This window comes from Lipotes vexillifer, unplaced genomic scaffold (genome assembly GCF_000442215.2).
Source record: "Lipotes vexillifer unplaced genomic scaffold, Lipotes_vexillifer_v1.1 scaffold341, whole genome shotgun sequence".
NCBI lineage: Eukaryota > Metazoa > Chordata > Mammalia > Artiodactyla > Lipotidae > Lipotes > Lipotes vexillifer.
This window is the reverse complement of record NW_006797957.1, coordinates 833,527-858,373: the sequence shown is the minus strand read 5'-3', so window position 1 is coordinate 858,373 and position 24,847 is coordinate 833,527. Positions and strand designations below refer to the sequence as shown.

Below are 24,847 nucleotides of genomic sequence, written 5' to 3'. Positions count from 1 at the left end.
ATGTTTCCTTTGCTGGCACCAAGGTTCTTAAAGGCATAACTATTTTCTTTACTGAGTGGAGCACAAGCAGGAACTCATCTGAAATATTTCCATCTTGCACAGTTTCAAGGCCATGGCCAATCCTGGGAACAGAGGAGGGATCTACCGTCACTTGAGTCTCACCTGCTCCCTGCTCATTGTGGGAATGTGCTGTGTGTCTCCTTTCTTCTGTCACAGCCAGACAGATCTGCTGGCTCTTAACCAAGCTGATCCTCAGTGCTGGGAATCTTCTTCAGTACTCCTCCTAGAAATGTGGAAGCCTCGAATTTCCAACACTGTTTCAGGTTTCTGGGATTTTATGATCTACCTGAAGTCATCTGAGAACTTGCAGCATGGGGCATTGTTTTGGGATCTGGCCCAACTCTTCTGGGACATCTATGTGGACTGTGTCCTCTCCAGAAACCATGGCTTAGGAAGGAGGCGATTGGCTGGAGAGGAAGAGAGGATCTCAGCAGTGCATCCACAGCACACAGGGAGAAAAAAAGGTGGTCAACCCCAGGTCCCATGTCTTTTGAAAGGATCGATCACGTATGAATGTGCTGAATTGTGAGGAAGAGGGAAATGGCTTTAGGGGAATCCATTGCCACACATAGCCTCCTCAGGGGTGAGCCCAAAGAGCACGCAAGTGATAGGAGATAGATAGCACTTCCTTTTGTAATTTGCAGTAGCTGTTTCTATCAACATATTGTCCTCATCTTCATACTTCAACAGCAGCAAAGAAGAATCAGAAAGACAAGTAGGAAAAGACATGATCCCTAAAATACAATATCAAGGTATAAAGGGATGCCCCCAAATTAACATTATTTTTTTCAGTAAGGCTGAACATTGGTAGTCATAACCTGTGTTCACTTGCTATGGAATCGGGAAGATTTGAATATAAGCCTGGGGAAGGCTCACAGCACACAAGCTCTTGTCCCTTTTAAATAGAAAAACAAAAAGAGAAACAAAAACTAATTGCTTTCATGTAAATGGGAAGGACTCCTTGAGATGTACTTACTTAGTTGATGGATTAAATGGTAGAAAAATCAGCTGGCTTGCAAATTCACTCTTCCTTGTTTTTTGGAACAAATTGCAAATAAGTAATTAACTTCCAGCAAGCTGAGTAATTAATTTTTAGAAATCTGGAACTTCCTACAAATTTAGAGACTTTTCACTGAAGTAAATATGGTATTCAAATGCAGTCTTCTCCAGGGGCACTAGAAAAAATATCCTTTATAGAATTAGAAGGAGGGTGAATAAATCACTGTAAGCTGAGAATAACAGCCTTATTCATACTGTTTTTGTTCCTTTTTTGGTGTTGTTTCAACCAATGTGCTTCTAAAGCTTGCAGCAAGGGCTGTTTGGGTGGTAGTGACTATGCACTAGTGGAAAACTGAAGCATAAATAATTTTTGCAACTGTACATTTGATTGTGAGAACTGTTATATGTTCCTGTAAAAAAATCTATTAAAATAGCAATTAACAGTAATAGTTATAGATCAATCTTTTCCCAAGATATCGTAGAACCTTTAACTATCTAGTTTATTTTAACCTCAGTAACAAAAAATATTATTAGCTGATCCATAAAGCCAGATAATCCACCGCAATTATTTATAGATAAATTTATTAATTTGGCAAGTGTTATTGTCACTTAAACCAATTTCCTTTTTAAGAGGAAATATTCTTTTAGCAGCTTAGCTACTAAAGTAGAAATACAAAATGACTATCTTTAAATGTTGGTTACCAATATTTTAAAAATATTTTGAACAGAGGCTTCCCAGGCATCAGCATCGGTAAGGACTGTATATTTTCTTCATCTGTACTGTAGGCTCTTTTTTCCATTCTTTTTTCCATTCTTACTCTACTTAACAGTGGTACTCAGATTACTACCACTGTTTCTTGTTTTGTATTTTGCACTCACTTTGCACTTTAAGTATCTATAGAATAAATGAAAATAATACTTGTGTTCAACTTAACAGGAAAATAATTATCTATAATTATATATTATAATTAATTTAATTAATTATATTATATAATTTAATTGTATATTAAAATTACATATATATATAATCTCAAAAACAGCTTTCAGTTTGCTTGCTTGCAACAGGCTACTGTAATAGTCTGAGACTACATGTGATTTTCTGAGCATACTTCAACATGGCATTTCTATATTCTTTTTTCAAAAAAAAAAAGTAGATTTGTCTTCAGCTTTGGAAGTCACTTTCTTCATCTTGCTACAGAGTTGCTATTGACCCACCTGGTCTGCAAACTTTACTAGGAGCTGCTTTGCAAATATTAGGGGTAAACATTTCACCTTATTGAAGTTATTTTAATGTTTGACATAATTGTTGCAGACCAGGAAATAAGACTTTCCATTTGTATTGTATAATCAGTCAAAGAGGGTCTTGGGTCAAGAAGGCGCCCTGTCTGAAAGTTTGTTTGAGGAACGTCGAGATTTCATCTCAAGAGCCTTGATTAAATCTCTAGTGGCTCAACTGGGCTCTGGATGTACCTGCACAGAGATTCTTCACTAATTTTTTCTTTTGTCCCTGGGGAATTAATATTCTACTAGGTTGGGGTGGGCGTGAGGGTGAAGAGGTGTTTGTCTCCATAGTTCTCAGGGAAATCACATCATCAGAGCAGAAGAGAAAAACTAAAATGTGTCTACATAATACCCGGAAAGGTTCTTGCTATTTTGATGTCTTCAAGTTAAATAGTTTAAATTCACTTGAGAAATGTCACAATGAATCATGCCTTATTAAAAACACAAAACTCCTATATAACTTTGTATGTTAATATATTTGTTAATATTGAGTCAGCAAATATGAAAACAAGAGATATCAAATAGCTACGTAACCTTGGGCAAGTTAATTGACTTATTTAGCTCTCAGTTTCTTCATCTGAAAACGAGGGATATGGGAAGAATTAGAAGGCCCTTAAAGTCTCTTCACATTCTGTGTTCTGAAGTTCTGTGATTCTATAAACAATAAATGTATGAAAAGTGTGGATTTAACTACAGAAAGAATCTGGAAGAGCCTTACTCCAAGGACACCTTACCGAGCTGAGTGATGGCCTAGACATTGTGGTGGTTTATAACTTTAATCAGCAGAAACAGAGGCGATCCAGAAATGAGAATTCCAAAAATTCTGAGGGCCAAAGATAGCATCGTTTGAGAAGACTCAAAAGAGCATTGTTATTTTGTCTAGAAAGATACAAGCTAACAGCTGAATGCCAAAATAGTCAGAAGGCTGAAGAGGGTATACCCAGGCTTCACTACTAAATTATGATGGATTCTGTGAAGGCAGAGAGAGAGAGAGAGAGAGAGAGAGAGAGAGAGAGAGAGAGAGATTGATTTAGGAAAAGAGTAGGCTGATAATATCTCCCAGATAGAAAGGTTAGTAAAGGCTTTAATACAAATGAAAGGATTTTGAAGTACATCCTTGTTTGTGTCAAAAATGATGATCTCTTCCTTCAACAAATCTTGCTCTGCCCCTGAGAGGAACAGAAAAAACTTGCCTGCCTGAGCCTGGCAGTTTGGATGGTCTAGAAAATTTGTGAGTCTTTGCTTTCCTCCGTGACATGAAAGTTAAAATTTAGATTTATAATTTGATGATGTTTGCAGTCAGTGTCTAACTAGCTGGCAAATGTTCATAATGCTTATTTTTTAAACATTAAGCAGAAGAGAAAACAATGCTTCAGAAATATAAGTTAGATTCACAAATGCTTGATTTTCTACTTTACTCACTCTGAGAAATTTTGTAAGCAACATATTCAGAAATTACCAATCTAGAAATCTATTCTAAAGAATCATTCAGAGCTGTAGCCAATTTTGCAGTATAACGTTCTTCACTGCAATATTATTTATAGCAACAGAAAATTGGAAATAATCTAAATGCCCCATAATAGGGTAATGGTAAACTAAATTATGGTATAAAGTATGTATGTGTAAAACTATGGTTCTCTCTGGAAGATTATATTATGGGTGGTTTAAACATTTTTCTTTATATTTTTATATTAAAATTATATGATGACAATTTTTTACTTTTTTAGTCAGAAAAATATATTTTAATACATATTAATCAAATAGGAAATGTATTTATTATAATCTACTTAATTCATATTATATAATTAAACTTCATAGGACACAAAGTTTTGCATAAATAAAAATTTCAAATACACCTCTGCAAAAAATTTATACAGAATATTAATAGCTGAGTGGCAGAAACAGCAAACATTCTTTTAAAAACCAAGTCATTGATACTTAATTAGCCTGAAAATAATTTGGTGACCTAATGACTAGTTGCTTTTCTCTACTTTCAGGTGTATATCCTCAACAGCCAAGAATCCCTTCCCTAAAGAAGAAAGAGCTGATTGAAGACTTTATAAGCATGCATGCACATAGGAGTGGGTCTAAGTTCATTGGAAAAGTGACCAGTAGCCTGGAAATAAACAGAAAATAATTCAACCTCAGAGGAGCTGATTGAAGACTTTATAAGCATGCATGCACATAGGAGTGGGTCTAAGTTCATTGGAAAAGTGACCAGTAGCCTGGAAATAAACAGAAAATAATTCGAACCTCAGAGCTAATGTACATCTTGGAATTTAAATATATATATATATATATATATATATATATATATATATTTTCTTGACTACTGATCATTTATTTACTTGAAATGGTGGGAGCATCTAGAGATGCTTAAGCCACATTCTCTTAGAGTAATTAGTTTCATTCTTTTAGGCTGCTAGCATGTTCCTTCAAATGGCGACATTACTGCCAGATCATCCCACTTTGGAAGTTAAAATAGCTTCCAAAGATGAGTAGGGGATCATGCTACTCAGATTCTTTGTATTCACCTTGATCATTGTTTTGGGATGCTTGACTTTGTTAATGAACTAGAGTGCCACACATTTAACTTGAATATACTGCATGACTTTGAAATATTAACCACTGGATTGTTTATGCACAGGCATATAGGAGACTATATTTATTAATTACCAGTTTTTGGTGGTAGTTACTTGAATTTTGTTTGAAAGAATATTTTTGAATATTTTGAACTGAGTGAAGCAAAAAACAAAGCACAAAACTGGTGAATAAAGCGTTCTTCTAATAGAAACAAAATAAAAGCTCTCGACCCCAAGTAATGTTATTGGAGTCCTTTTATTTCAATATTTAATGTTACCATTAATGATAATCCAAACTCTAATAAAATAGCAGTCGGTATACATTTTTTCTCAGTTAGCATATTTTCTATTGGATTAAATATTAAGATTATAACTGGTTACACTTTACATTGAAAAGAAAACTAAAAATCAAATGAACAGCATTATGAGAAAAGAACCCATAAAAATATTTGCTCTCAAAATGACCAGGCTTGAATGAGGTTCATAGCAAAGAAGTCCAATTAACAAATATATTTGAGTTCCAGACACAATGCTATTTTTATCTCTAATTACGCTCATCTCTCCAATCATTCTATTATAATTGATGGTTGACAACCAGTTTGAATTTCAAATATGTTAACATTTCACTTGCTTTTCCCAGGTCCAAAGGAAGCCTCAGTAAGTGTTTTCACTGAAGGTTTATGGCCCTCCTTAAGCGAAAAATCTTATCCAAAGGGTTATTATTAGAAGACACAGCTGCATCTGAAGATTAGCCAAATCATAACAATAGGGGAAGCAAGTCTGGGGAAGGAACTGGGGAGGGGGTCCAGCCCCAGCTTTAACTTGATTAGAAGAATAAGCACATTAAAAGCTGCCACTCTTTGACTACCATTTCTACAGAGGCTCATGGTTTTGCTTCTGTACTACTTTCTCTAATGTCTTGCATCATATTCTTAAAAACCATTATATAAACTCATTACCTCTTATAAATCGCTGAAGAGATGCCTGCCCCTTGCTCCTCCCACACCTTGGTACTACACAATGGGGGCTGCCAATTTTTTCTGATGCTTTGTGGGCCATCCAGTCTCTGGCGCAACTAATCAGTTCTGTCTTTGTAGAATTAAAGCAGCTGTAGATAATATGTAAATACATGAGCACCGCGGTGTTCCAATTTTAAAACTTTGCTCGTGGACACTGAAATTTGACTCCATGTCATTTTCAACTGTTACAAAATATTACTCCTCATCTGATTTTTTCAATTATTTTCTTTTAAATGTAATAATTTCACATCCTGCACAAAACTGGCAGTGGGCAGATTTGGCCTGTGGGCTGTAGTTTGCTGACCAGTGCTCTGGGGCATACTTAAGAAACTTGTAAGGAACAAGCTGGAATGAAGTAAGAAGGAGAGCGAATATGTTGAACAACAAAACCAAAATAAAAAATTCATCATAGGCTGAAAAGCAAATTCAGAAAGATTAGGATGAGATTGAACAGGGGTAACCTAGTCTTAATCCTACCCAGTTGGACATTATTTCACTCTGGAAACATTACTAGAAGTTATGGATCATATAAATAAGAGCCCAGAGCCTCTCTGAATGTAATATGGACTGCACATCAAGAAAACAGGTGAAACAATGGAACCATAACAATATTTATTTAGAGAAAGTGCAAGCAGTGGTTAGAATACAGGCTTAGGAGCTGGGTTCGAATCTCAACTTTGTCAAGTAGTGACCAAATGACTTTGGACAAGTTACTGACCCTCTTTGTGCCTCAGTTGTCTCACAAAAAGAGATATCTGCTTACCAGGTTTGTTGTGAGGTTTAAATTAGTATTAATACATACATGGTGCTTAGAAGCTAAGTGCTCTCACAGTCAAAAAATGTTAGCTACTACTTTGGACATTATTAAATTAAGCATCTATACCCTAATCATACATACAGAGGATGGAGGCACACAAGTACTTTGGCCAAATTCAATGAATGTGGGGTTTTAGTGAGAAACATTCATGTTTTTAAAATAAATTTATTTTGAGATAATTGCTGATTCATATACGTTGTAAGAGATAATACAGAGACATCCTGTATACCCTTCATCCAGTTTCCCTTCATAGTAACATCTTGCATAACTATAGTACAATAACACAACCAGAAGATTGACATTGGTACAATCCACAGAGTTCATTCAGATCTCACCAGATCTTCATGCACTCAAGTGTGTGTCTGGTATGCACATATGTGTGTGTGTGTATGTGTGTGTGTGTGTGTGTGTGTGTGTGTGTGTGTGTGTGTGTGTGTATCTAGTTCTTTGCCAAGCCTATTCTCCAGCAGGAGCATCTAGATAGAATATTAGGTCATCAATTCAGTAATTCAGATATTAAAGAACATAGTTGCATGAATTCCTGTAGATCACACACTTAAATATTACTACCAATGTATGCAAAGAAAGGGCCTCTATTGGAAATGCAGCACATCTGGATTTGACTTGGCTCCTTCTTTCCATTTTCCTCTATCACTCCTCACTCCCAAGGCTTTACTCTGAAGAACAAAGACACATGTGTAGAGACATTAAAAAATAAAATTTTCTTCATGCTTCATGCCAGACTACTGAGAAAGAGGTAGAAGGTTTAGTTCTTTTAGTACAGATTTTGAAAACACGTTTCGTCATCACCACAAGGGGCCTTTGAGTCTGGACTCTTTTTCACTTCAAGTTGGGCAAAGTGATCTGATCAACAAGGGCAGAGAAGGCCCTGCATACTCGCTCAGCTCCACAATACAGGTCCATATTTACTGAAGATTGCAGGTCTGAAAACAACAAACAGGAAAGTCCTTCAGAGAAAGCACCTGTAGGCTCTCAAGCTGATCTTAATAAAGCTCTAGCACAGAGAAGAAATAAAATCCATCTCTCTGCAGTTCCTGATGGCAATGCCCTTTCTCTAAGCTAGCTTGCAAATGAGATGGGTATCATTTACCATGATCAATTACTAATTCAACCAAGTTGTGGGTTCTTAAAGAGCATTTTCCCATAACTTCAAGCACGAATCTGAGTAGCCAGAAAGCCCAGTCTAGAGCAGTGGTTTTCAGACTCTGGTGTATGTTAAAATCATCTGGACAGTGTTAAAATAAATTGCTAGGTCCCACCCTCAGAGTTCTGATTCAGTATACATGATGGTTAATTTTATGTGTCAATTTGATTAGACTGTGGTGTCCAGATATTTGATCAAACATTATGCTTGGTGTGTCTGTGAAGGTGTTTCTGGATGAGGTTAACATTTGAATTGGTAGACAGAATAAAAGCAGATTGCCCTCCCTAATGGGATGGACTTTGTCCAGTCAACTGAAGGCTTGAATAGAACAAAAAGTCTGAGTAGGAGAATTCCTTCTGCCTTACTGTATTCAAGGTGAGACATGTTTTCTTCTGCCTTTGGACTCAAAAGGAAATATCAGCTCTTTCTAAGGCTTAAGCCTGCCTGCTTTTGCACTGGAACTACACATTGGCTCTTCTGGGCCTCCAGCTTGCTGACTACTGATCTTTAGACTTGCTAGCCTCCATAATTATGTGGGCCAATTCCTTAAAATGAATCTCATTCTATATCTATATATACATCCTGTTTGTTCGGTTGCTCTGGAGAACTCTGACTACCATAATACATCAGGGATGCGGCCCAAGAAATTATGCTTCTAATAAGTTCCCAGGTGATACGGATGCTGCTGGCCTAGGGAAGATGCTTTGAGACCTCTGCTCTATAGTTACTGATTAATGGTTTGAGTGGTCCCCTATGACCTATTGTAATAGGAATTGTGCTGTAGAAAGCGCTACAATTTGGCAGTTATTAACCAAAAGTTGGACATGCATAATTTTTAAGCTAAAAGTTCCATTTCTAAGAATTGATCCTACAAAGATATTTACGTATGAGTACAAAGATATATGCTATAAGAATACTCACCAAAACATTCTTATGATAATAAAAAATTGGGAGCAACTGAATTACACACCAATAAATAAATTATGATATATTTATACCCTGGGATATTATGCAGCACTTAAAAAACGACACTGACCAATGTCTAAGATATTTTGTCAAGCGGAAAAAGCAAAACAAGTACAACCTAACTTATGTTGAGAAAGTAAAGACACATATATGCAAAGAAAAAAGTCTGAAGGAAAAACTCACAAAACTGCCAACATTTTTTACCTCTGAGAAACAGGTGGCAGGGAGTGAAGGACATGATGATGAATTCATTTTTGAAAAACGTGCACTTAGGCATTTTAATTTTACAATGAGCATGAGGTATAATATTGTTTGTATAATTAAAAAAATAAGATCACAGGAAATAAAAATATGTAAAGGCTTAGTTTGTTATACACTTTAGTTACATGATTTATTATGGCTCCATCTGTGCTGTTTTCTGTTGAACGTAAGAGGAGAGGGTTCATGGCTCTTTTACTGTCTATTCTCTAACACTGCCCCAGAACTACAAGGACCTTGAATAAATAATATTTTATTGCCTGAATAAAAAACTTTGTCCAGAGGCAAACTTATTTTAGAATATTCTATTCCTCAGCCCACAGTTATAAAAACTTTAAATACAATAAAGAAATAGAGAAGCAATAATTCATTTCATACATCTGTTCTTTTTTTCTTGTTTGGTTGTTTTATTTTTAAGCTCTAGTCCCTTGAAATGTTAAAACTAGCCAAAGATATGCACCTAACACCAAGCATGTTGCTTGGCATAAACTTGGAATTCCATACATATAGGGACTGAATTAATATAGCATATAGTCAGAGGCCTAGTGAGATGTTAGACAAACCTGTGAAATCAACAGTCCAGAGGAAATCACAATGGGAGAATAATTCACTTGAATGTAGTTAACAATCTATCTGGTCTCTGAATGAATTTGGGATGTGAGAGAAGGCTATCAGAATGATGGGTATAGAGGTTTAAAAGTATTAGATTATCTACTCTATGATTACTCTTCTGGCAATTGAAATACTGAGCCCATGTCTTCCTTACAATAATAATTAATGAAGCAAACCAATATGTATTGAATACCTACTCTGGACTAAGACCTTGAGCTCCAGATTGTACATGTTGACTGTCACTCTGATATTTCCATCTGGATGTCTCCAAGCAATTCACACTTACTGTGTTCAAAACAGAATTTTTGATTTGCTGACCTCCCTCCATCTCAGCTTTCCCAGCTTTCCTTATAGCAATAAGTGTATGACAATCTTCCAAGTCCAAGCCGCCACCACCTGCCCTTCTCCAAGCCACTTTCTACACAATGACAAAGTGTTTTAAAAACATAAATTTACCCCTTTCAAAATGAATGCCCAGCATCAAGCACAGCTCTTGGCACATAATTAAATCTTGATGACTATTTGTTGAATGAATGAGTGAATGAAGGATGAACCAACTAGACATTTTTTTCTACCTTCATGGAGCTTAATGCTGGAACTCTTGTGTATCTTTTCCCATCAAGAAAAATTACTTCTACTTTTTCATATATATATGTGTGTGTATATATATGTACATATATATATCAGAGAGAGAAAGATTCACTAAGCGTTCAGTATATATCCTTAGGATTCCCAGGCAGCATTTGAGAAGTCTACCTTCTAAATAAGTGAGATAAAGATCCAGTGTTGAACTTCTCTTACCTGTGGTTGCTAAAGCACAGCTCTTTCTTTTTCTACAACCTGCTAAAGTCCAAACTTTATCTTCTGATTATTTAAAATAATAGTTTAGATGATGGTTGCAGGTGGGGAAGAAAGGAACAGGAATAATTCTTCCACATCCCCACCCTCAACCATGCCCTGCTAATCCCATCATCACTCCCTCACCTTCCCTTCTCATCCTTGAAACCTACTGTGGTAAATGGATGGCAAAGAGGGGTGGAAGAGAGGCTGGGGAAAGAATTTCAGAGATGTAAGTAGGAAATTTCGCTCAGAAAGGGAAAGAAAATAATTTAATGAGAAAGTAAGACTAGAGCATTAAGGTTTTTTTTTTTTTTTTTGTCATCACAGAAGCAAGTAGTGTTAGATGCTCTTTCAAATCTAATTCCTTTACTGCAAATTTGAACAAAATGTTTGCTACTGATTTTCAGTCCAACATGCGGAATTTAAAGAGGTTTGGGGAACCCCTTCTACACACTTTCTCTTTTCCATTAAGCTCTCAGGGTCTCCTGAAATCCTATTATCCTAGATCTTGATATTGAAAGACTCTATTCAGTTAATGTCAACAACTGCCCCCAAACTGACCATCATGCTTGCCGTTTTCGTCTTATTAAGTCTTAAGTCATATAAAGTTCATCTTATTATCCAAAATGTGTTGACTCCTTGGCAAAGCTCCAATTCAAAAAGCTAGTCAGCTACTAGGATAATCACACACTGGGTGAATATGTTGACAGTCTGAGCAAATCTTAGTATATTACAAACAATAGATCTTTCTAATTTTTCCAACAATTCTCAAATTAAAAAATAAAAAGCAGGGGCAGTAAAACGATTAGAAACTTCCTGCTATTATCAGATGCATCCGTAACAGAGATAGAAATAAAACAAAAATGACCAATACCTTAATTTAGTTTGTTTGCCTTTCCACATCTTCATATGTGTGGTTATCACATTTCTGTCTCTGATTACGTTTGCTGTGATTTTGATAAGCATGCATAAATTATGGGGTGTATTTTTATAATCCATATTGCCAGTGGCTAAGTAGAGTTTACAAACAGAATCGTATTCAATACCTGATTGAATAAGGATACAAACTTAGTAAGAAATATTTGAGTGAAGAATGGCAATGTTTATAAATGTAGATATTAGCCATGAAGATTAACATAGATCCTATGCTTAAAAGCCTCAAAGAAATAAAACTGATATAAAAGAAATGACTATAAATTTAAATCTTGTCAATTAGTACTCACTGAATTATCACAAAGTATCCAATGCAGTATAGTAACAAAAAGGGAAAGATGTACTTTCCTGCTAATATCATAAGCACTTTTGTATAATAATGCATACTATCTACAGAAGCATCTCAATGGTTCTATTTAAATTGTAAATGGAAGCAGAGGTAAATTTTTTGAGAATATATCTTTTATATTATCTACAAGATTGGATAATGCTAACTGCGTCTTTATACATTATTGCATTATCTGGATTTAAAAATAAACTTTGCCTTTTCATGATTTCCCTTTAAATGATATAATGGTGGGTGTATACGTAGATACAGATACATTTATATGTATAGACCTTGATAAAGTTACTTAAAATATGCATGGATTTTTTAGGTATCAAACTGCATGCAGTGCTGGGATATTGTCTCCCAAATATGTGTAGTAGACCTAGTCTGTTAGGAATCTGAAATGTACGATATAGCCTACTACATTTGTGAGGGCTGACAATATTTTAAAAATCAACAGCTTTCAATAAACTCAATTGGAGAAACAAAAACAAAAAATAAAATTGAGATGAATATGTGAAATCCTAAAATAGTTTCTAAAATAAAAGTCAAATTTTTATGTGAAATTTTCCTAAAAAGGTCAAGTGGATATTGACTTTGCTTTGAATACTCACCATGACCCCACTGATGTTTAGATGGAAATAAGTGGGTGGAATCTTGTGTTGGCCTAAGAATCAGGCACAAGGAGTTCTCATCCAGTCTTTGTCTCAGGCAGCCTGAGCATGCTTCTGGTATCTTTGTGATCTTGTTTTCTCTAATACAGGATTATAATTCCAGCTCTCTTCACAGTAGATATTTTTAGAATCACCAAGTAATTACTTCATTGACTTGGCTCTACCAAGTTCAATATATAACTGACATTATCATGTTCCCATTTTATAGCTCATCAACTATTATGGGCTGAATTGTGTCTCCCTCCCCAAATTCATATACTGAAGTCCCACTCCCAGTATCGCCAAATGTGACTATATTTGGAGATAGAGTCTTTAAAGAGTTAATTAAATTAAATGGAGTTTATGTGGCTGGATCCTAAACCAATATGAGTAGTGTCCTTATAAGAAGAGGAAATTTGGATAGGGACATGCACAGAGGGAACATGGTATGAAAACACAAGGAGAAGACAGCCATCTACAGCCCAAGGAGAGAGGCCTCAGAAGACACCAGCACTGCTGACACCTTGATCTCAGACTTCCAGCCTCCAGGAGTGTGAGAAAAAACTTTTTTAAAAATTGTTTAAACCACCCGATCTGTAATATTTCATTATGGCAGTGCTAGCAAACTAATACACCAACTCAGAAATATTTTGGGAAGGCCTTCCTTGATGCAGAAACGCATGAGAATGTTATCCTTGTTTTATCACCAGTCTCTATATGATCACGCCAACATAAAAGGTCTTACACTTTCTTAAAAAGAAATGGATACAGATATAGATATATTAAGATGACAAAATACTCTATAAATAAGACAGTGTCACTGTAAAACAGGATAGCTATAATAAAGAAGTATTAATAAAGAATTATTAATTAATAAAGCTATAATAAAGAAGTATATCATTAACAATGAGATATAACTTATGAAGGTGATGATGATGATGGTATTACTAATCATACAGAGACCTTAATCAATTATCTAGAAAGACAGCATCATTCTTATCCCAATTTTTTTTTTTTTTTTTTTTTTTAGCAGTACGCGGGCCTCTCACTGTTGTGGCCTCTCCCGTTGTGGAGCACAGGCTCCGGACGCCCAGGCTCAGCGGCCATGGCTCACAGGCCCAGCCGTTCCGCGGCATGTGGGATGTTCCCAGACCGGGGCACGAACCCGTGTCCCCTACGTCGGCAGGCGGACTCTCAACCACTGCGCCACCAGGGAAGCCCCTCTTATCCCATTTTTAAATGGTAACCTCAGGCTGCCCAGTTATATATGTTTTAGTACTATTGATAATAACAATTACAATAACAAAAGAATAGGTATTTATTGAATTCTTGGTATGTGCCGGGTGCTATACTAAAACTTCAATGGCTTATCACTTTTAAATCTCACAATGACCCCATCAATTAGGCAACACTAGAAATCAAGTTCAGAGAGATTACTAATGTCCAAAAGACTCACAACTCTGTTACTCACTAGATGAATCGTAGCTGTAGGGCTAATACAGGGCTATAGAATCTAGTGTCTTAAAAGGCAGGCTGACTCCCTGGCCATCACTATCTCTAGTGATTGTGAAAAATCTTACCTGAAGGCATTTCTAGAGTGAAGGCGTCCATGAGTTTTGACAACAGTTCTTGCAGTTCCTCTTCCTCCAGCTCATCCTTTCCCTCCTGGATGTTAACTGCCCCTTTCCTTTCCACAGGTGCCAGGGCAGGACTGTTCATTTCAGCAGGGGCAATTTGGGAGGTGTCCTGCAGCAGTCCTTCCTGGGAACTGGGTAGGGAACTAAAGATTTCTTTCGAGGTCTTCTGTGCTTGGCTTCGTGCCCTGGGGCTTTGCGTTGACCTTGGCTGCAAAATGGCCTCTGGTGATTCTGAGTTTGATAGGACATGTTGTGCATGTGCTGGACCTTGGTAACTTCCATCAGTCACAGGGGACTTAGGAAGTATTTCCTCTTCTGAAGCATCCTCAGTGGCGCCCGTGACCTGGGAAGGCTCTCCTCCCCTCTGAAAGCTTTCTTCACCATTTCCATGGTCACCCTCGGCAACCATATCTTGCCAGGAAGATGAAGGATGAAGGGGCTGCAACACTGCCTGGGTAAAGAAAACTTTATTTATGAAGAAATGAACATTTATCTCACTTTTTCATTATGCATTAAATTTGAATATTCTAACAGGAAATTTTAATGCAAGATTTTCTTTTTTGTCTCTAAATACATTGCTATTAATTTTATTTTGCGCTGTTAATTCGATGTCAACCTAAAGGTAGAACAGCTCAGATTCTAAAACATCACAGAGAATAATCACAAGCAGTTTGGGAAAATGCTAGGTTCTGAAAGCTCAGGTTCTAAAAATATCATAAGGAATATCTGGAAATGTCAGGATATCTTGGATTGATAGATAAAAAAGCATTACAATAAAACATCCATAATGATCCATTTAGGTAGGTATGTTGTGAGGGGTTTCATAATAAGCCATAGGGATAAAATCTGGGGGACATGCTCTCTGCAAAGCACAGCCCTCAAAGTGTGGTCCACAGACTCCTGGAGGTCCCCGAGACCCTTTCAGGGGTCCATGAGGTCAAAATTATTTTCACAATAACACTTAGAGGTTATTTGTCTCTTCATTGTGTTGACATCTGCACTGATGGTGCAAAATCAAGAGTAAGTAAAGCTAAAGTTGTTGGTGTTTTTACTGCACATCAAGGCAGCATCACCAAGCAGTGCTAGTAGTGACGGCATTCTTACCATCGTGTACTTGCAGTTAAAAAAAGAAAAGGCAGCCCCTCTTAAGAATATCCTTGATGCAGATGAATGGATAAAGAAGATGTGGTATATACACACAGTGGAATATTACTCAGCCATCAAAAAGAATGAAATAATGCCATTTGCAGCAACATGGATGGACCTAGGGATGATTATGCTAAATGAAGTCAGAGAAAGACAAATGTCATATGACATCACTTATATGTGGAATGTTAAAAAAATGATACAAATGAACTTATTTACAAAACAGAAACAGACTCACAGACATAGAAAACAATCTTATGGTTACCAAAAGGGAAGGGGGGGGAGGGATAAATTAGGAGATACACACGACTGTAAATAAAATAGAGAAACAGCAAGGGCCTACTGTATAGCACAGGAAACTATATTCAATATCTCGTAACAACCTATATGGAAAAGAATCTGAAAAAGAATATATGTATTTATGTATAACTGAATCACTTTGCTGTACACCTGAAACTAACACAACATTGTAAATCAATTATACTTCAATAAAAAAGAAAAAAAAGACTATTCTTGAAGGTGTAGCAAAAATTCTTATTTTTCTTAGTAACACGTGTCTTCTTAATATTATATGTGATGAAATGGGAAGTATGCATAAAACACTTCTTATGTTTACTGAAGTATAAAAGTTGCCTCTTGTGCAAAAGAATTAGACGGGTATTTGGCAAACATTTTTTCAAAAATGAATGAAGTGAGACTGTGACAGTAAAGAAAACAATGATATGTGTTGCCAATTTTAACAGTTGAGCTTTTAAGCGAAAATTAGAATTTTGGAAAACTTGCATCCACTACCATGAGCTTGCTTGCTTTCCAATTCTTAAAGACTTTTCTGATGAGATTCATGGTAGTATTAATGAATATGATTTTTTATGATTTTTTAATGATTTTTTAAAATCTTGTATAATGAAATGGGTGAGCATTGGGAAGTTCGGCATAGCTTGGTGAACTTCCAAATGACCAGTGTATGACGGTATAAAATCATGCCTGGATAGAAGATTCATTCAAAAAGCACAACAGAATATTGTATTTTAATGAAACACGGTGTGAAAGAGATATGGTTTCAGAATCAATATTGCAACCATCCTTTAAAAAACAATCATTTATCATGTTTTGGTGTAGTATCAAAGAAGGTCTCCAATTATCTGAAAAGGCTATTAAAATACTCCTCTCTTTTTCAACTGCAAATCTGTGTGAGGTCATATGTTTTCATATTCTTCAGCCAGAACATCTTGCAACAGATCAAATGCTGAAGCAGTTAGGAAAAATGCAGCTGTCGTTTCTGAAGCCAGCCATTAAAGAGATTTGTAAAAAACGTAAAACAATGCCAGTCTTCTCATTAAATATATATAAATATATATAATTACTATTTAAAAATGTTCCATATATAATGGGTTTATTATTTGCATTTTCAAATTAGTTAATAAATTTATTTTAAAACCACTTATCAGTTTTAATTTTGATTAGGGTAAACAGCAATAGATATAACCCACAGAAGCTCCTTGGGATCCTCAAAAAATTGTAAGTCTCTAAAAGGGATGCTGAGACGAAAGGTTTAAGGATCAATGCTATAAAGGACGTCTTTGCCCCAGGTCTCTTGTTTCTAAATGGTACCGATGCTGTTCTCTCCCAATGGCACTTCCTTCGCCAAAGTGGAAGATATCGTCTGGCTGATGAAAAGGGGAGTTGGTCAGGGTATGGAGACAAGAGGGAAAGGGAAGAGGCTGATCAGAGCGAGGTGCAAAGCCTCAGGCTGCAGCCGACCCTCAGCCAGAAGATTCTAGGTCAGACTTCCAGATGACCCAGATGGCCAGTGTCTCCCACATTCTATACCTGTAGATTCTGTCCCATTAGCTGTAGCTTCGTCCACAGACTGTCCTGGTTGGTTGTGAGTTCGTGAATCTTTGTTTCAAATCTGCAACTTTTTTCTTCCTGGCAGGCATATATGGCTTGCAACTTGTCTTTGTATTGGTTTAACTGTTTTTTAAGGAGCCTGCAAAGAGGACAGGTCTGAGTGGGTTGGAAGGGCAAGAGATCAGCACAGCAAGATGCAAGAGCCCTAGCGAGATGTACCCCGGGTCCTCTCTGGGAGAAGATGCCGGAGTAGCCTGCGCCTCGACTATTACCTAACATTGATCAATCCTGCTTTAAACTGTTTGTTCACCATGTACAGCTGTCCTTCGTGTCTATTATATACACAATTCCCCCAAGAATTTCATTGGTTTTAGAGGTGTTTTCAAAAACTCGTCATGCATGTTATGGATTACTTTTGACAGCATACCTTCATCAGCTCCTTAAATGCTAATATTGACTTTATTCATTATCCTTTTGTCCAGAAACACTGCATTTAGAATGACAGCATACATGTCATGGCTAAATATCAAACACCCGACCAAGACCACAGGGAGGGAACAATGATGCAATTTGTGAATTGTGGGTCTTGGCTTCTCTTCCTAAGTCTAGTTGTTCATTGGTTTCAGAATGAACCAAGTAGTCAGGGTAATTCTTTTAAAACAGAAGGCAGGGGACTTCCCTAGAGGTCCAGTGGTTAAGACTTCGCCTTCCAATGCAGGGGATACGGGTTCGATCCCTGGTCAGGGAGCTAAGATCCCACATGCCTCATGGCCAAAAACCCAAAACATAAAACAAGCAATATTGTAACAAATTCAATAAAGACTTTAAAAACGGTCCACATCCAAAAAAAAAAATCTTTAAAAATTTAAAGAAAAGAACCACAAAGAAAACCCATAGATCAGATCACGTTATTCCTCTGCTCAAAGCCCTCCAATGTTCCCCTCCTTATTTAGAATAAACCAAAGTCCTTATAGAGGCAGCCAAAGCTGAACAAGATGGCCAAGACCCTCCGCTTCCCTCCCTGACCTCATCTCTGCTTTCTCTTACTCACTGTCTGTCCTTCAGCCACGCAGAGCTTCTGGCAACTCTTCGAACACACTGGGCATGTTCTCCCCTCAGAGTTGGCTCTCTTGGCCCCCAATGCCTCCTTCCCCCAGGTTCTTGCCCAGCTCATCCCCTCATCTTTAAGTCTTTGGTCACCATCATACTCTCAGTGAGGCTCTCCCTCACTGCTCTACTTGAAACTGCAAACCAGAACTCCCAACCTCGCCTCTATCACCTCCCATCTCCTTCCCTAGTCCTTCCCATCTCCTTGTCGCCATGGATTTTTGCCGTGTGTAATTGCTACAGAACATGATGCGAGCTTAGATTTTGACTTAGTCTCGAGCCTTCAGACTTCTGCACAGTCACTTCATATGACATGCTACCTGTTTTACTTGTTATTTTACTCATATCTTACTTACTGTATTGTTTATTGTCTCTTTATTCTGGCAACTTTTTTTCTGTTTTGCTTCTTGCCATATCCCCAGGCCCAGGCCTAAACTAGTTCCTGTTACAGTGTATGTATACAGTGAAAATTGGCTTTTTCTAAAGTACAGTCTTATTCTTTGACCGGTGCTGTTGTCATATTTGTGGAAGTTGCAGAAATTGGCTCCCTGGTAGGAAACGCAACAACATTTCTCAGTGTTAGAGCCTTTGAAATTCTTAATTGCCACAGATCTTGGAGAGGTCTTGGAATTTAGCTGGGGCTCCTATCCGAAGCAGGCATCTCTAAAAGATGGCCCTCAAACTTCCAGGCAGCCACACAGGTGAAAGAGGAGTCTGATTCTAAAATCCTTGATTGTAATTGGAGTTTCAAGCCCTTCTTTATGATGGACTTTGCAGAAAGGAGTCAGCCCAGGGATTTTATATAGCAGACAACAAAGAAACATTCTCAGAAGGCCTCTCTAGACAGTATTTTCTATACTTAGAGTGTTGTGCTTGTTATGACCAGTAGTGACATCAGTTTATCTTTCTCCCATGCTGTCTATCACCCACATCCCCTTCCTCCTTTCTGGCCCATCCACCGTGTTCGAACATCTAGAAGACATGCGTTCCCATCCTTCCACAATCCAGGTGAACGGAGGGAAAGCCCTATCGGAAGTGTAGCTTTTTCTACTGTTTTTTTTGTTTGTTTTAATGGAGAAATCCTTGGAGAGACTCCAGTGAACATGATTTACCCAATGCCAATATTTCCAGCAACTGGGAGCCCCATACTTTCAAGGTAAATATCCACTGTTATCAAAACAGTTTAGATTATTTGAGAAATAATTCCTTTCAAATGATCTGAAACCTGTCTTTCCAAACTTTTACATCTTTATATGCAGTTCTGCTTCTTGGAGCTAAGGAGCTTGAATCTCCCATCATCTCCCATCTACCAGGTCTTCAAATACAACACAAAGGCAAGTTAAGTCACCAGGCGAGTTAATCACGCACAGAGCAGTGGAACATTACTTTTCTTGATCAGCACCTAGCATAGAGTAATAAATAGATAACTAATAATTGAATGATACTCTTTCTTGTAATGTAGTCTGAGACTGCATTGCTTTTTAAATCATCAGTGACAAATTGTGGGCTGTTACTGAACTTACAGTTGACTACATATCTCAGGTCTTTCCACCCTATTTGTTGTGAACCTGGGCCTATAATTGTAGGATTTGCATTTAATCTTTTAAAATTTGGTCTTTATTAATTGTCCCACTATCCCAGACTATGATATCTTAGTGATTCAAGACTGTCATTTAGCTTATTATCTATGCCTTTTGGTATCATGTCACACACATTTGAGTAGCATGCTCTCTACTATTTTATCCAAATCATTGATACAAATAACGGGGCAGACAGGAACAAGGATAAAGCCTTCACATAGATTTTACTCACTAATCAGGCTCACACTGGTATTCTTTGTGTTGATAAATACCTTACTAGGAGACCAATGGTGTATGTAGTGGGTATGAATTATATAAAAGGGAATCATCTAGTTTAAGATAATTGTTTGAGGGAATTATTTTAAGAATTAAGTTTTAAAGAATTAAATTTCAAAATTTCCTTTTTATTTCTACATTTTAAGTTTCAAAATTGCCTTTTTATTCCTATACTATTTTCCTTAATTTTATTTCTAATTTATTTTTCTTATACCATGAAAAAGATCAAAATTGTTTTTAACATTTAAATTATTATTAAATTACTTTAAAAGTGTTATTAAGCTTCTTTTCATGGTATAAGTCACAGAATTTTAAAATGTTCGTTATCTTTCATACCTTTGCATTAGGAAGCACATCTCATCATATATATATATATATATATATATATATATATATACATACATACATACATACATATACATACACATATATATTAGATGCTCAGTAAATTTACTGATGACCTATTTTTATTTTAATACATATTTATTAATATATATTTACTCATTAATTTATTGAGCATCTACTAGATACCTAGCATTGTGCCTGCAAACAAAGGTCTTCCCTCAGGGGAAACTTCTTATTGAGGAGCCAGGAATTTTGTCTTCTAAAGGAAGACATGACACAGGAACTCAAGGGATGATTAGCCCTGGGACTTCCCTGGTGGTCCAGTGGTTAAGACTCCGCGCTCCCAATTCAGGGGGCCTGGGTTCCATCCCTGGTCAGTGAAGTAGATCCTGCATGTCGCAACCAAAAGATCCTGCATGCCACAACTAAAGATCCCGCTTGCTGCAACTAAGACCCGGCACAGCCAGATAAATAAATATATTTTTTAAAGGAATAATTAGTCCTTTGAGACACAATAAGATGGTAGACAGTTTCCAGCCAGCCTAGTAAATCTTCGAGAAAGTTAGATACCGTTGGAGAAATGTACTGATTTATTTTAGAAGCCGTAAGACACACACAATGCTTCAATGAAAATGCTTAACCGAATTTCAAGGAATAAAATCACTCAATCAAAACCCCCAAACTTAATGTAATTATCTGGGTGGTTTTAGTTATACTTAACTACTCAAATAGAGTCAAAGCCCCCTTTTACCTTCATACTGGAATCATAGCATTTCTCTGTTTAAGGAATGTCTTCCAAATTAAAGAGAAAAAAAGAGCACTGTAAAAACTTTGTAGAATTTCTTCCTCTAAAAGCGAAGCAAAATGCTATTGATGGGTCTCTGCTGTTAGTATTTGTCCACACGTGGTTCCTACCTTCTGTCCCTATGGAGAGCATTAATGGATTCGTGAGTCCTCCACAGTTCATTCCTAATGCTGACTATGGTCTAGAGAAGCGAGAAATAGAGAAAATAAGTTTTTGGGTTGAATTTAACCCATATTCCTAAAAATTCATAATAACATGATAATGATATTTCAAAAAAATTTCTTTTTCAAAAAGTGACTGTCGGGCTTCCCTGATGGCGCAGTGGTTGAGAGTCCGCCTGCCGATGCAGGGGACACGGGTTCCTGCCCCGGTCCGGGAAGATCCCACGTACCGCGGAGCGGCTGGGCCCGTGAGCCATGGCCGCTGAGCCTGCGCGTCCGGAGCCTGTGCTCCGCAACGGGAGAGGCCCCAACAGTGAGAGGCCCGCGTAAAAAAAAAAAAAAAAAAAAAAAAGTCACAGTAGTCTTTTGCCCGAGTTAGGCTGCTGCTCAGAACGTCTCCTTCTCTAAAGGCATCTGCAAAAAGCAGTTGGGTTATTTTATTTCTCTTGGCTCAAGAAATCTTTCACTTCTACCTTCCACCTTCTACTGAGAGTTTCTTATCTTTCCATTGCTTGTGTACTGGGACTCATCACTACTCTTTGCATTCACCAAGTCTCTTTGAGTTAATAATGATCAGCTCAGTTCTCATCTAGGATTTTCTCACCAAACCTTATCTCTCAAATCACAGTCTGGTTCCTGAATTGCACCCCAAGAGCAAGTCCTGACCTGACCCAGCCTGGCCCAGGCTCCTGGGGCACCATGTACCAGCCCATGGCACCCACTCATCTGAATGGGAGGTTGGACTTCATTACTCTACATTTATAAGCAGCTGTGGCTTTACTCTGTGGCCTTTTCTGCTCCCTACAAATGATCTGAAGAGGAACTGGCCACCTTGAGAACATTCTTCCATAGGAACAGCCTATGAGAGTAGGGAAGAGAGTAGGGAAGGGAGAAAAAGTGAGCTACAGACTTGAAGTCACATTCTCTGGTTGTTACATGCTCTCTGTGGCCCTTCCGAGTGACCGGTGCCTGTCTGCCTCTTCACTGAAATATTCAAACAGTTTCTACATGCCTAGCATAGATCACTTTGAATCAGCGAGCTTTACATCATTAATATCAATGTTATCATATGGTACATATCGTTATGCAGCTGAGAAGCATTTCAGGTTAGCACATATGGACCTACCATGGTATATCCAGAGAATAGATACCGTGGTTTATTTAGTCATTTGCAATGGAAGGACACTAGGCTGTTTTCAACTTTTCAGAATTATAAACAATGTTGCAATGAACAAAGTGGTACATGCCTCCTTGCACATACATGTGCAAGGTTCCCAGGTTTTAAGTTTAATAGATACTAATAATTTGCCTTCTTTGGGCACACACACGTACGAATATTTGAATATTGGGATGCACAGTATAAGGTCTACAAAGATATACCCCAAAGAGATTACCTCTGGAAAACTCGGGACCAGGTGTGGGCTGGGAATTATGGTTGAAAAGGACTTTACCCCTATCTGTAATATTTTAACTTTCTATAAGGCAAACAGATTCAGGTCTTATTTGTATAATTAAAAATGTTTTTCTTTTTAATCAGAGAAAGAAATGTATTACATACAAAAGATAGGCTGTAGCAACTTTAAAAATGAGAAAGAGGTGACAGGGAGTAAAAAGAAAGTGAAATAAAGGAGGGAAAGCAAAACCTCTCTTAAATTTCTCGTCTCAGAACAAAGCAAAGTTAAAGCGAAACAAACAGTCGCATTGTGAAAATGGCTTTTTTTCTTCTTTTATTCGAAGCAGGAAATGGAGCAGCTCTTCATTTGTCCCCGAACATGTAACTCCTGCTCTCTGCCCGGCACTCCAGCCAGAGGCATTCTTGGATGTGCAGTGAGGGGTGTCTGAGTGGTGCAGCTGCATGAGCTGCTGATGAAAACGCACACAGACCTGAAAAACCTCACCCAGAGGCAGCGCACAGGCTGCTCATTCCTGGGTGGTCACAAGACTTACTCTCTTCACACTTCTACCAGGAACAACTGCAATATGAGAACTCTAATTTCTCTTTGATGATCGAAAAACATCACAGATGATCATATTTTGAAGACCTCCCTTACGATCTTGACTGTACTGATTACAATGATGAAGGGACACCTACAAGTGGAGTTGCACATGGGAGGGCAAGTCAACAACTGATTGAAAACATGTTAAAGGAGCTGCAGACTGTACGCTTAAAAAAAAAAAAAAAAAAAAAAAAAAAAAAAAAGATTTTTGCAGACTGTACGCTTAAAAAAAAAAAAAAAAAAAAAAAAAAAAGAAGAAGCATTTCTAATTCCTTTGATGAAAAAATTTCACTGGGATTTTTTAAAAAAAGTTTCTTGTCTCTTATGTTTCTTTCACTTTCCTCTCTCATCTCTTCCCTTTGACAATTCCTGAACATTTTCTTTATGTACGGCTGAACTAATTTTCCCTTTTTCCCTACTTTTTAATTACATCGACTCTTAGATACTGAATAGTCTTTAAGGTATTGTGGGCAGAAGAAAGCCTTGTCTGTAAGTAAGCTATATTTAGAAGTTTCAGGCAGAGACTTAATATCTATGGACACTGGAGTAATTTAAAAATGTGAAAGTTGAACACAGCTTCCCTTTAGGATGTAGACTTGGGAAGAGTCCCCTCAAAGCTAAACTTTATCCATTAATTGTGCCTTAATTGTTCTTTCCGCCTTCGGACTCACCTGATGATGTGTGCTACTGCCGTTGGTTTGTTGAGCCAGAGATACTCTTTGAGGTACTTGTTTGAAGGCCTCTGTGGCTGCTGTTTCTACTGGTCTAGTTGGACTTACATACCTTGGTGCTTCAGATCTATTGTACTGAATGGAGAGCCTGTTATAAAAGTAGAATTTTATGAGAGGTTGTAATAATTTTTAATGATCAGGTATGACGTCGAGGAGAGTCTTTTTAGAAAATGTCAAATCAGCTATTCAATTTAATATCCAAAAATAGCAATAAAGTAGTTCAACTTTTTCCTCTGTGCTCTTTTCCAACTACTTAGTTGATACAGAGCTAAATAGCCAATAATAGGAACAAAAATTCCATTTCCCTCCTTCTTGATAATCTAGAAATGAGAATGCAGAGAAGTTCAGGGATGACTACAGAAAATCCCCCAGGTCATCTTGTCCAGGTCAGACACTAGGGGTTCTAAGTGCAGATGTGTGTTTATTATGTCATATCTAAGAGAGCATAGAATAGAGTAGACTATTTTAAGGTCAGGCATATTCCATTTTATACAATTCCATTTAATTTCATTCCCTTATTCAAAAACTATTTGAAGCATCTTACCATCTTGAGTTATTGCAGATAAAAAGACTTCTTTTAAAAAAAGCAGAGAACTCCATGCTCACAGAGACTTTACATGTAATGAGCAGACAAATACACAATCATTTCTGACATAGTGCGATTATTTCTACAGAATGCAATGAGAGTATAGGGAAAG

At 37.2% G+C, this 24,847-nt stretch overlaps 2 protein-coding genes across 2 annotated transcripts in view; one reads left to right on the top strand and one right to left on the bottom strand.

Annotated features, from left to right (window-relative positions):
- The first annotated feature begins 108 nt into the window (after positions 1–108).
- FAM237A (family with sequence similarity 237 member A) lies at positions 109–4,477 on the top strand. Its single transcript, XM_007469988.1, has 2 exons — positions 109–524; positions 4,338–4,477. Exons 1-2 carry the CDS (start codon positions 113–115, stop codon positions 4,475–4,477), a joined length of 552 nt encoding a protein of 183 aa, XP_007470050.1. The 5' UTR covers positions 109–112.
- Positions 4,478–7,598: 3,121 nt separating this feature from the next.
- Positions 7,599–24,847, bottom strand: part of DYTN (dystrotelin) — a 50,914-nt gene continuing 33,665 nt past the window's right edge. Inside the window, exons 10-12 of the mRNA XM_007469987.1 lie at positions 17,127–17,286; positions 14,094–14,601; positions 7,599–7,702 (exon numbers count right to left, since the gene is read on the bottom strand). Of these exons, the coding sequence (XP_007470049.1) occupies positions 7,599–7,702; positions 14,094–14,601; positions 17,127–17,286 (772 nt within the window). The remainder of the gene's footprint in view (positions 7,703–14,093; positions 14,602–17,126; positions 17,287–24,847) is intronic.